Source organism: Pristiophorus japonicus, chromosome 6, assembly GCF_044704955.1.
Source record: "Pristiophorus japonicus isolate sPriJap1 chromosome 6, sPriJap1.hap1, whole genome shotgun sequence".
NCBI classification, from domain to species: domain Eukaryota; kingdom Metazoa; phylum Chordata; class Chondrichthyes; family Pristiophoridae; genus Pristiophorus; species Pristiophorus japonicus.
This window is the reverse complement of record NC_091982.1, coordinates 224646449-224660018: the sequence shown is the minus strand read 5'-3', so window position 1 is coordinate 224660018 and position 13570 is coordinate 224646449. Positions and strand designations below refer to the sequence as shown.

At 42.4% G+C, this 13570-nt stretch overlaps 1 protein-coding gene across 1 annotated transcript in view; it reads right to left on the bottom strand.

The window, feature by feature from the left end:
- Positions 1-233: 233 nt before the first annotated feature.
- atp1b3a (ATPase Na+/K+ transporting subunit beta 3a) overlaps positions 234-13570 on the bottom strand; it is a 53156-nt gene continuing 39819 nt past the window's right edge. The window contains exons 6-7 of the mRNA XM_070882384.1: positions 1448-1525; positions 234-943 (exon numbers count right to left, since the gene is read on the bottom strand). Of these exons, the coding sequence (XP_070738485.1) occupies positions 776-943; positions 1448-1525 (246 nt within the window). The 3' untranslated portion in view covers positions 234-775. The remainder of the gene's footprint in view (positions 944-1447; positions 1526-13570) is intronic.

Below are 13570 nucleotides of genomic sequence, written 5' to 3'. Positions count from 1 at the left end.
GTAAATATACATGAAGTACACTCACCTGTATTATGAGAGTGTGTATACAAGGCATTTTCTACAACAATTCATGCATTTGGCTAAAATGGTGTCACTGTAGCCACACCCGTGGTTCGTCAGCAATTTCATTTGGACAAAACTGGTTTAGATTAACTGCTGCTTCAAAGGTTTCTGCTCAAGAGACAAGACTTTTTTCAACACCAATCCACACCCAAAAAAAGTTTAAAATCCAGTTTTATTTTCTCTTTTTTCTTCATACAGGTTTTAAGGCATCTGCACGAAAGACATAATTCTGCAAAGGTTATAAAATCATTTATGGTCAGCCTTGGGGTATCATTTGATCTTGCTTCTAAGTTTTCCATTCTTATTCTACGTGAAAGTTAACCTGTGTTAATTCCATTAAATATGTACACAGCAACAGCACATTAAGCTTTAGACATACACTTGGAGCAAAAAATCACAGCACAAAAGGACACAGACCGCCATTATTCAAAGTTATAAGTCGAGCTATTTACAGGTCCCTTATGGCATGATGTCTTAATATGTGCGTAAACTGGTCCAATAGGGGGTTGGGCAGGGGCAAGGCAGGCAGGCAGCTATGTATTTAGGATTTGTTTTAACACTTGATATCTGGAAGCACAACATGATGCTACCATAAAATGCCATCTAGCTCATACCCCCTTCAAAGTGGTCACACATCTACAATGGCAGGTCCAGCGCATTATAACAAAAACAAGACAACAAAGTAGTCATCGTGCAAGCTCTCCCATTCATGCTATTCTATTACGTGAACTCTGAAAGCTACCCGACCCAAGAACCGGTCGCGATCATCATCATTCTTCAGATTGGTACCAGTTATCTTGCACTCGATCATTAAATCCCTGTTGGTATCATTGGTACCCAACATTAGTTTTACAGCAACCAGAGGCTGTGAGTAGTTAACCTACAAGGAAGGACAAAAACAAGGATCAGGCAATTGTATCTTTTAATGCCACCTCTTCTAGCTAACGTCTGAGCATTTTCCACCAGATCGAATCTGGAGCATCGATTTCCCCAACTCCACATAGGAAGCCAGCTGGCTACTTGTCAATTATCATTACTGGCTTTACATGACAAAACAAATTTTCACTTGGCTAACTTCATAGAAACATGAAAGCTGTCACAGCAACATTGGAAAGTAAACTCTGCGTTTGTAGGAAGATAGAAACAGGAGTAGGCCATTCAGCCCGTGAGCCATCCATTTACCTGCCCTTGCTCCATATCCCACAAAACCCTTATCTAACAAAAATCTATTGATAGCCTTAAATTTCAATTGATACAGCATGCACAACCTTTTGGGCAAGAGATTAGCAATCAGATGATTGCATTCATACAGGCCAACCTAACAAAAACAACCTCAAACACATGGGAGCATGGAAGTGTAGCATTGACATTAAAACAAACTTACATGGGATTTTTTGCCATAATATGGATAGTACATTTTATCAAATGATCCAAAGTATTGCATATCCACATTCGGTTCGTTCTGCATAAAGACAGAAAATAAGTTTACAATCCCTCATATTACTGATGGATACTATTGCCTAACTGATCAGAGGTTCTAGTAGGCATATGAAGTACGTTAATTTTAAAAATTCAAACCACAGATTTAGTAACACATCCATTCTTTTGTGCAAATATTTAAATTTTGTGAATTAGACATGTGCAGTCTGGTGGTTGAGTGAATTCATGTAATATGCTGCTCTGAAGCAGAGTGATGAATGAATCCCCGAGTTACCAGTTTTGACTGGTCAGTCAGGCAAAAGGAAGGGTAACAAAACCAGACATCAAGTGAAATGTAGTAGCTAGTGATCACTCACAAATAAAAAGTCAAAACCGTTTTTACAAAAAAGCAACAGCTATGCTTAGACAATTACAACGAAATCTGATGCACAGTACAAGATTACCTTCCATTGGTGCAACTGGAGTAGGGGAAAAATTGAAAGGTACCCCACAACCACCTTGCCACTCCCTTCAATGTACTTCACATCATTACCGTTTGAAGTCCTAAATTTAAGCTTTCCTTATTGTAATATACATAGAATGAATATACTTACAATTAATACACATTTCATCAAAAATAATGTCTCCAAAATCGCAAAATTGAATTTTTTCCTTCAAACTCATGTGTTCAGCACTACCAGCATTATTGGAAATTTCTATATAGCTAAAATTGCTAAACAGAACACTACTGAGTTTGCAAAAAAGTGTTCGAACACAGAAGGTAGTATAAACATCAGGGTTCTAAAATTGAGAGAAAAGAAAAGCAGTGGAGGCATATTTAAAAGTAGTGCATCAAAATTGAAGATTTCTCTTTTGAATGGTACATAATCCAAAACCATTTAAGCAAAAGTTAATCTGAATCGTAGAACACAAGTAATATTTTTGTATATAAAGGGCACAGATTTAGACACCAAACTTTACAGTTTAGTAACAGATTGTAAAAGACAGCATATAGCATAACCCTATAAACAACAAGCTGTTCCATATTTCTCATGCAACACTGCTTAAAAACTGCTTACCCGTTTGGGTTTTTTAAAATGTCAGATTTCCGCTGCTGCGATAGCTTCCCCCTGTACCTCACCCCATTCCTGAACCAAATGGGTTCATGAGAAATAGGAGCAGGAGTAGGCCATTTGGCCCCTCGAGCCTGCTCCACCACTTAGTATGATCATGGCTGATCTGATCATGGACTCAGCTCCACTTCCCTGCCCGCTCCCCATAACCCTTTTCCCTTATCATTCAAAGATTTGTCTACCTCCACCTTCAATGACCCAGCCTCCACAGCTCTCTAGGGCAGAGAATTCCACAGATTTACAACTCTCTAAGAAGAAATTCCTTCTCATCTCAGTTTTAAATGGGCGGCCCCTTATTACGCCCCATAGTCTCCCCTATGAGTGGAAATATCCTCTCGGCATTCACCTTGTCAAGCCCCCTCATTACCTTATATGTTTCAATAAGATCACCTCTCATCCTTCTGAACTCCAATGAGTAGATGCCCAACCTATCCTCGTAAATCAACCCCTCATCTCTGGAATTAACCTAGTGAACCTTCTTTGAACAGCCTCCAATGCAAGTATATCCTTCCTTAAATACGGAGACCAAAACTGTACGCAGTACTCCAGGTGTGGCCTCACCAATACCCTGTACAGTTGTAGCAGGACTTCACTGTTTTTATACTCTATCCCCCTTGCAATAAAGGCCAACATTCCATTGGCCTTCCTGATTACTTGTTGTACCTGCATACTAACCTTTTGTGTTTCATGTACAAGGACCCCCAGGTCCCTCTGTACTGCAGCACTTTGCAATTTTTCTCCATTTATGTAATAATTTGCTTTTTTATTTTTTATGCCAAAGTGGATAACCTCACATTTTCCCACATTATACTCCATCTGCCAAATGTTTGCCCACTCCCTTAGCCAGTCCATACCCCTTTGTAGATTTGCTTTCCCACCCATCTTTATATTATCAGAAACTTGGTACATTGCACTCGGTCCTTTCATCCAAGTCGTTAATATAGATTGTAAATAGTTAAAAGCACTGATCCCTGTGGCACCCCACTAGTTACTGGTTGCCAACCAGAAAATGACCCATTTATCCCGACTCTGTTTTCTGTTCAATCCTCTATCCATGCTAATATATTACCCCCAACCCCGTGAACTTTTATTTTGTGCAGTAACCTTTTATGTGGAACCTTATCGAATGCCTTCTGGAAATGCAACTATACCACATCCACTGGTTCCCCCTTATCCACCCTGCTCGTTACATCCTCAAAGAACTCCAGCAAATTTGTTTGACTGAATTATGCTTTTCCAAATATCCTGCTACTGCTTCCTTAATAAATGGACTCCAGCATTTTACCAATGACAGATGTTAGGCTAACTGGTCTATAGTTTCCTGCTTTTTGTCGCCTCCTTTTTTTAAATAGGGGTGTTACATTTTCGGTGTTCTAATCTGTTGGGACCTCCCCAGAATCCAGGTATCTCTGCAGCCACTTCTTTTAAGACTCTAGGATGCAAGCCATCAGCTCCAGGGGACTTGTCCGCCTTTAGTCCCATTATTTTACTGAGTACTACTTAATTAGTGATAGTGATTGTGTTTAGATCCTCCCTTGCCTATAGCCCCTTGATTATCCCCTATTGGGATGTTTTTAGTGTCTTCTACCGTGAAGACCGATATAAAATATTTGTTCAGTCTCTGCTATTTCCATGTTCCTTATTATTAATTCCCCAGTCTCATCCTCTAAGGGACCAACATTTACTTTAGCCACTCTTTTCCTTTTTATGTACCTGTAGAAACTGAAGATAAAGCAATTAATTTTAGTAGGGCCACAAGCAATTTTTTTTTTTTTAAACAAAAAAATGTAATCTTTCAATTTTGGTTCTAATCGCTATTTTATTGATACAATTACTGCATCCATCTCTTTCAAGTTTATTATTGATGCTATCATCCAAAAATCAACCCAGTATAAAAACCTATTTCTGTTTTCCTATTTATAGATTCATACAAACCTTCTGCACTTTTACCAAGTATATTGTTGTACGTATATGCTCACAAGTCAATCATGTAGCCACTGAAGATTAGCACATGGTCAGATGAGCCCAGCTCTGCCCTGGAGAACATCAGGAAATTTAAATCCTATGCTGATTTTTAACATGAGTAGGCCCAACAGCAGGTGAAGAATGGTAACTGTCAGCTTGAAAAACTGACAGTTATGATGTGTCAATTGATACTTCCCTTGACAACACTGTGGAGCTTAGGGGGCCGAAATTGCCCCTTTCTATAAGGTCCGTTCCCGCCAACTCATTGCGACCCCCTCGTGAAATTTCCCAGTGGGAATTGTTCTTTTCAAAAATTGTACTGCGGGAGCGGTGCCACCGGTCGGTACCCTTGCTGTCGGGGCCCTTTGTGGCTTGGCAGTGTGGCCGCCCTTAAAGAGGAGGTGGCGCTGCCGCCAACTCCATTTTATTTTTTTTGTCGCCCGACTGCTAGATCGGGCTGACAATTATGCCCGCGTGTTTGGGTGCCAAACCGCTGGCTCGGCCCAATCCTCCCTGGTGGCCTAGTATTTGCCACTGAAGTGGCTGCAGAGTTGGCAGCGACGCTCCCCTTTAACTGAAGGGGAGGGACATTGTGACACGCCAGCGCGATGACATCATCAGTGCACGCTGACGACTTCAAGCGTCGGCGACTCCGACACGACCTCACTTCCGCCCCGATCCCAAAAAAAGCAGCGTGCTGAATTTGTCCCGATTGGCTGCCCCGTGTATTGGAGCGGCCAGAACTAATCAAAAACTGTAGGTGCGACTCGTTTCGGGCAGTGGGCATTTTTGGCCCCTGAGAGTTTTGGTGTCAGAGAAAATCTAATCCAAATCCTACCAGAGTATTGGTTTGTGGCACCATAACACGTTGAGACTAGCCTGTGCAAATATTATTGTGCAAATAAGGTGTGCATTCGTATGGTCTGAATTTTCTCGTTGAGTGGCAAGGTGCGCCATCACACACTACCATGGTATGCTGACAATTGGGTCTGAACCGCCATTTCACACCCCACAAAACTACTGAGTTCCCAATCTCAATGATAAAGTTATGAAAGTGCCAAGCCGAGGCCAAGTGTCTCTCTACAGAGAGCAATGTAAAATGAAAGTCACCAATCTCAGTGACACGATCAAAATGGTTCAAGCAGCAGGAAGAACGGAATATTAACATAACTTCAAAAAGCAGAGCTTACATTTTAGTAGCAAAAAATCCTAGAAGCACAACCATTGCAATTAACATACGTTAAAAAATTAATTGGCAAAAGGATGAACGCATTAATTGCAGAATTTAACTGCCAATAATTGCCGGCCCTAATTTGTAGCCTTTTGCAGTTCTCGAATCGGTTCCAGGTGGTGTGGATTCATTCTTCATCTCATCAATCAGATATGCCATGTAGGGGAAAATTACATAAAACCAGCTTTTCTCTGCATTATAGCACAAGATACTTCCCAGCACAAAGCCATATCGTGAACAGCATTCTTCTCTGCACGCCTTTATCAACCTCCTTCATGACCTAGAAAATTTCAATTAGGTCACCTCAAAGTCTAATTTCTAATAAAATAAGTCCGGCTTTGATGTTTTCATATAAGAACTGCTTAATAATCTGAATAATTTTCATTGCTCACCTCTTTACCCTTTCAAGGGCAAAAATATTCAGATTAGGTGACCAGAAATGCGCACACATACTCCAGATACAATATAACACCATATCGCCCACCTACTAATCCAATTATGGAGCGACATACTTCACCTGTATTTTGCAAGTCTTTACCTCTTCAATGTGGAATGTTGTCAAAAGCTCTTCAAAATATAAGTATATAAAATCAACTGCATTATCTTCATCTTTGAAAACCCCCCCCCCCCCCAAAGTGGTCACCCACGAGGCCCCTTAAAAATCAATGCAACTTTTTTCTACAGTTGTTAAAATTTACTGTCTGCATCTAGATGTGTCCTTTGACTCTTTACATCATGCATAAAGTTGAACACTTTGCAATCCTCAGGAATCACTCCTGAATTTAGTGAACCCAGACTTGTAGAATGGACCAGCTGCATGTTTATTCACGGTTATCCATTTCACACGACCTAGGCCTGGTTTGCTAATCGAAAAAAAACATATTTCTAACTTAGGTAGTTTTTCTCTCTGTCAATAAAAAGTAATGACCCTGAATTTGCAGGCGGTGCCTCCGACCAGCAAAACTTCTACCAACTTACCTGATGGTCCCGGAGGTTCGGACACTTGCGTTCCTGGGCATCTATGTGTAGGCCTGCGTAGAGGCCCACGTATCCCAGGGGCGCATGCAGTTCGCAAGCGTTCCATGGATCACGTGGGCTAGCCCAACCAATTAAAGAAAGGGATCCCCCTTCATACTTAAAAGGATTCCGTACGCTTAGCAGGATTCCGTCTGCATGGAATCCTTATAAATATGAATGGAAATACCCCCAAAAATAAACGTACATGTCATAAATTAATATATCCATTTAAAATCAAAATAGCATTTAATTAAATATTTAAAACAATGCAATTTTTTGAAAAGTAAATTTACATATTTTAAAGGGGCAAAAAATAAACTTACCTTATTGCACAAGTTTTTAATTATATAAATTATTGAAAAAAATTTAATTTTCCGTTCCTTAAAAGTCTTACACAGGCCTTATGTCTGCTTCCAGGTGTAAGAATTTCACGAGCATTCACTGGGTAGAAGTTGAGCAAATAGCCCAAATCTCCGTCCGTGGAGGCCCTTTTCCTGGGGGATGTGTGAGATCTGTCAAGAAGAATGTTGACCGATCGCAAGTTCCGGGTTTTAGTGCATGCGCTTCGCATTCCTAAACCTGGAACTTGCACGGCTCCTACGGGGTGTGCACCTCGTAGGCACCCATAGGGGCCCCAAATTATGGCCCAATGTGGTGACTTTTAAAATTAACTATTCAATGTACAAATTCTAGTTTCACATCATCGTTGCGATAGTATATTAAGTTACTGTATATTATTTGAAAAACTCTTCCATTACTAACCCTAATTTGAATATAACCCTAATTTGGTAATTCACGCTAGCCACAAGGAGATAACCAAAGGTGGGCTGGGGGTGCTTCTCATTAAGAGGAAGTACCTGGCTAGTTGGTATGTTTGTTATGTTTTTCTGTGAAGTTTGGAGCAGAAAGTGTGCTTACTTATGAAGATTACTAATCATTCTGAAAATTAGATTTATTGTGTTAGTCGAGGCTCGAACATGTACAGAAACCCAATGACCATACTTAAAGTCTCCACACCAAACTACTGAAAAATCTGCTAAGTTTGTTTGCCTGATATGCGTAGGCACACTTACCAATAAAAGGCACACTCTACTTACTCAAGCCCAGGAAAGCTCTGCTTAGGCCCAGGTCGGCAAGAGCAAAAGCTTAGGGTCCCCAGAGGAGTGCATAGTAGCACAATTGAAGTTTAACTAGCTACACAACATTGCAACTTACCAGCACAGATCACCAGAAATCTTCCCACTGTTTGTCCACCAGAGATCTCACCACCCATTACAGCATTGTTTAGAAGTCTTATCTGAAGCCAAATGGGGAAAAACACCAGCCTGCGGTGCTGTGTCAATCCCTCTAGGTTCCAACAGTCAGATTAGCTGATCAAACTTTTTTTTTTGAGAAACTTTAGCAGAAGGAAAAGATCCATATGGTAGGAAATAACCAAGATTGAAAACAGAAAAGAAGATGATTTAAATCACGTGAAGCACATTTTGGCACTGCCGAAATGTAGACTCTCGTGCTGGAATAATTTGTTGCCTTACAGTTATCATCCCATCTCTCTGCTGACTTAAAACACCAACAACCATTCGATCCTCCTCAAAAATCTCTTGTCAATGTATTATAGCACTGCTTGCTCATGGTTCCATTCCTACCTACGCAATGCCTCCAATAGCTTTCATGTATGGTGATGACACCCAGCTCAGCCCACTGGTCTCAGGCTTGTTGCTACACTCTCCAAATGCCTATCCAACAGCAAGGCTCGAATGAGCCACAACTCCCACCAGCTACATCCTGACAAACCAAAGCTTTTTGGCTCCCATAAACACGTATAGGATTCTCCAAGGCTCTCAATAGTAGACCTCATCACTTCCCTCTTTAAACTACAGATCATTCAGCCAGCATTCTCACCCACATCCCCATTACCCCATCCTTGCCAGGTTACACTGGCTTCCTGTGCCCCAGATAGCTGAATAAGCTTCTTGGCTTGTGCCTCACTCCTCCCTACCTCCACAATCTTGTTCATTTGTATACTGATAGAGAATTCAAACAAGCAGTCTGTGAGAAAACACAGACCTCCCAGTCAGAGCTGCTACGTGAGTGGGAGCATGTTGCATTAAGTCATCAATCAACTTGACATTTGAGGACCTTTGGCAGCGAGCCAAGTAGAGGTTAACATCAATTGAACCAATAAGGTCAAAGGAGGCGAGATCTTTTCTGTAAATTGATCAGGTATAAGAACAGCCATTTTGGCCATGTGTTCTCAGAAGGACAAAGGACTGGCAATCAGCCAAAAGCTTGTATGCTGCTGTTGGAATCAATTTACGTTAAACCTACAACCGGAGTTCGCATTTCATTGAAAATTAAGAGATCTAACAATTTTGACGTCACGAACAGGATCGCTGAGGGAAGAAACTGAATTTTGGACATCGAACCTACATACTGAGGTAAGGACTCCTCTTTATAAAAGTTCTCGGTCAATAGTCTAAATTTGCCTCTCCTACGCGATTCCGAAAGCCTCCGGTTTGCGAACCTTTCGGTTGGTAGTTGGCTCGAGCTCCCATAGACGTCTAAACTTCGGAGGTGTGTTAGTTAATTAATCACCGACCCACTGATTGGTTGGAAAGCCTATGACTCGTGACCTCCAGTAAAGAAATCAGTATTATAGCAGCAGGAGATAAGAGCAAAGAATTGCCTACAACCGTTAAAAGTGGGCAGGCACCACCTAAGGTTTCGATAGATGAAATCCTTGAACAGTTGAAAGAATACATAGAGCAACAATTCAACTTATCTAAAATCTGTATTAAGATCGAACAAAAATACGGTACTTCCAAAGGACAATGGTCCTTGGACGAGATCAAAAGAGTCTAGGGAAAAACGACCCATATGAAAAATAAAGAGCGAATCAGATGGTCCCTAGCCATTATGAGACAGATCTGACAGCAGAATGAAATTATAACGCGTTCCCAACATGATTAGGACCTGACCAGTACAAAGGACCAATTGCAAGCTGTTTGTGAACAGCTGCGACAGAAAAAGCTTGAACTTGAAAAGTCGGAAGCGGAAGTTAAAGATCTTAAAGGTGAAATTAAAGAATGGAAAAAATCATTAAGTCAAGAGACAGTAATCGGAAAAGGAAAATGTATCGGTCAATTCCCAGGGTAGCCATGTTTGGATAAATTAAAGGCGCAAACCCGAAGACACGACCAAGGAATAGATACGGATTCTGAATCCTCCGTCAATACAGGGTCGGAGGATGAAGAATTAGGGGTGTGCTTTGCCCCTTTTTAAAAAAAAAAAGACGAGTTGTAGTCAAATCAGAAGAGACTGCAGATGAGGACGGAACCAAAAAAACGAAGAAAAGGGTGTATGCAGAATACTTATTTCATGATCCGGCAGACCCAGAGAAAATTGATAAATGGTCCAAGGAATTGCCCAATCCAAAGAAAGGAGGAGTGAAAACGTGGGACCAATTGGACGGCTTAAGAGATATATATCAACTTCATCCCTGGGACGGAGTGCAAATTTTGACCATAATGGTGCCAAAAACACAGGGAAGAAAAATTGCACGACAAGGTAGAAGCAACTTTGGGGCAGGATGAGCAAGAATTAAATGCAGGATGGGAGGTGATTAAACACTGGCTGCAAGTCTTCAGTCCAGCTAAGACAGACTGGGGAAAAATTGCAGCCTGCAAACAGAAAGAAACAGAGGAGGTCCTGGAGTATGACGAGCGGTTTAGATGCACGTGGCTAGAACATTCGGGTATGGATAATACGGATGAGGAAATGGATGAACAAGTGTTTGGACCCCTGAAAGCAGCTTTCGTGGCAGGTCTAAAGCCAGAACTGTCCAAAATGCTTAAGGTAGTGTTACAGGACTGGGAAGGTAGAGGAACTATCTTTGCAGCATTGGTGGATCGATGTAACCAATTAGATCTGGATATAGGAGCTAAAGTCCGAGCTGTACAGGCTATGGGATGGAAATCCCAGGATTCCGATAAACTGTCATTAGGAAAATTACCCGGAAAATGTCACTATTGTGGAAAAGAAGGTCACTGGGCCAAGACGTGCAGGGCAAAACAGCAAGGTCGCAGCCGGGGAAGAGGATGTAGCCAGGGATACAATTCAGCCAATAAACCAGGCTTGTCACAAGATAACGACCTTATAGAAGCATTTAAGCGACTGAAATACAACAGAAGGAGTTACTTGGGATAGCAAAAAACGATTAGAGCCCGCCCTGGCCCCCCTCCTCGCACTAATACAACAGAGGGGAGATGGGCTATATATAACTGTGAGGGTGGGCGATAAGGATGTGGACTGTCTTTTAGACAGGGGCGGAATTAACATGCTTACCCCTACAATATGGAGACTCTTTGTCATTGGATGGTAGAGCACGTATAGCCTATGGAGTTGGGGGCCATAAAATAGAAATTAAAAGGACAACACTTATAGGGCTGGGTCCACATGAACTAACCACGCCGGTCTGAATAGGCCCAGTAGATCAACCCCTTTTGGGAATGGACGTTCTAATCCAAGTAGATTCATCGTTGCATTTTGAGAATGGTCAGGTGTCATGGTCAATTAGAACTTTGAAGAAAGAAGAATTGAAGGAACACCCGATATGGGCTAAAGATAAGAACGATTGTGGCCTACTCCAGATGGAGTCTGCGTCATTTACCGGGACCAAGCCTCCATGCACTAAACAGTATCCCATCAGTCCAACTGCCATCGCGGGAATCTTACCGGTTATTCAGCAATCGGAGAAACAAGGGGTGCTTTTTAAAACGCATAGCTCCTCCAATAGCCCCGTGTGGCCGGTACAGAAATCTAATGAGACTTGGCGTTTGTCGATTATAGGAAAGCTAACCAGTGTATTGATCAAAAAGCTCCTTTGGTCGCAGATCCCTCCACCATTTGTAATGCCCTCAAACCGGAATATAAATATTTCTTGGTTATAGATATGGCCAACGGATTTTGGTCGGTGCCTCTGGCATCGGAGGTTCGACAGTGGTTTGCTTTCACTGTCCAAGGACAACAGTATACTTGGACCCGGTTACCGCAGGGTTTCCACAACAGCCCTACGGTATTCCACATGGCTTTACAAAGCCATTTACGAGAATTACCTCCCAGTCATCCAGTATGTAGACAATATCCTGCTAGCTTCAAACACGGAAGAACAGCATGAACAAGATTTACGAGCTTTGCTGAACCACCTTTGTCTGAAAGGACATAAAGCCAGCATCGACAAAGCACAAATATCCCAAGAAGTGGTTGTATACCTGGGACAAAAGATTTCACAAGGAAAGAGAGAACTTACCCAGGATAGAACTGCAGCCACTTGGGCTGCTAAAAAAACCCACCACTATTCAGGAACTAAGGTCTTTTTTGGGATTGTGTAACTTTAACAGAAATTGGATTGACTCCTTCACACAGTTTGCTCAGCCACTGAATGATATCTTAAAGGGGAAACGTGCCTCTAAAGAAGCCATCACCCTCACTAAGGAACAGCAAGAGGCCTTCCCGAGTTTGAAAAAGGCTTTGTGTTCGGCACCGGCTCTGGGAATCCCCGACAGTGGTAAGCCATTTACCCTGTTTGTCCATGAGAAAGAAGGATATATGACAGCTATACTGACACAAGAACATGGGGATCGTCAAAGACCTATTGGCTATTATTCGGCAAAACTGGATGCGGTAGCCTTCGGATGGGGAAGTTGCCTTAGGGCCATGAAAGCTACATGTCGAGCGGTAATGATCACTGCAGGTCTGGTCCTCGACCAAAAAGCTGATTGTCAAGTGTCCCCACACAGTACACGCTTTGCTGTCTATGAATAGAATGTCTCAGGTGACGGCAGCTAGATGGACCCGCTGGACAGCAGTTTTGGAAGCTCCTAATCTCCATATCGTCTGGGCCAGCCCGGTTAATCCCGCAACTATGCTCCTGATGTCAGAATCGAGGGAGCAAGAGGGGGGAGAATGTGACTGCATGGAGATTTTAAAAGAAACAGAAGAAGCAGCCTTAGCAGCAGAGGAGCCTCTACACAACCCAGACCTCATCCTGTTTACAGATGGTTCCTCCTTTGTTGACAATGGTACCAGAAAAGCAGGATGGGCAGTTACAACCTTATATGACGTAGTGGCAAAAGGATGTTTACCCTCAGGAACGTCAGCACAACAGGCCGAGTTACGGGCCCTGTCAGAAGCATGATGAATAGCAGAAGGACAGACAGCTAATGTCTACTCAGATTCGCGTTATGCTTTTAGAGTCGCTCACGACTTTGGTCTGTTATGGCGGAAAAGAGGATTCTTCACTGCTGCTGGTACACCTATCCGAAATGGAAAAGAAGTCCGAGACTTACTAGAGGCCATACAATTACCTCAAGAAGTGTCCATCCTGAAGTGCAAGGCCCATACCAAGGAAAATACCATGAAAACACAGGGAAATGCCCTAGTCGACCAGGCAGCTAAAGATGCCGCCTCACAGGGCACTGCCCCAGAAGAACCAACACAGATCTGCAGATTGAAAGCACTCAGGACTCTGACACGAGACCTTCAAACAATGCAAGGCGAGTGCTCCCGAGATGGACGTGGATTGAGGCAGGAATTAAGCTATGCAAAGATGGTGTCTGGAGACAAAGAGTTACCGACAAGCCAGTCGCGCCACAAGCGCTTATGCCTTTTTTAGCCCAACAGATCCACTCATGGGAACACTTGGCCTCACAACAGATGACGGCACGGTTCCAGCAAAGCTGGT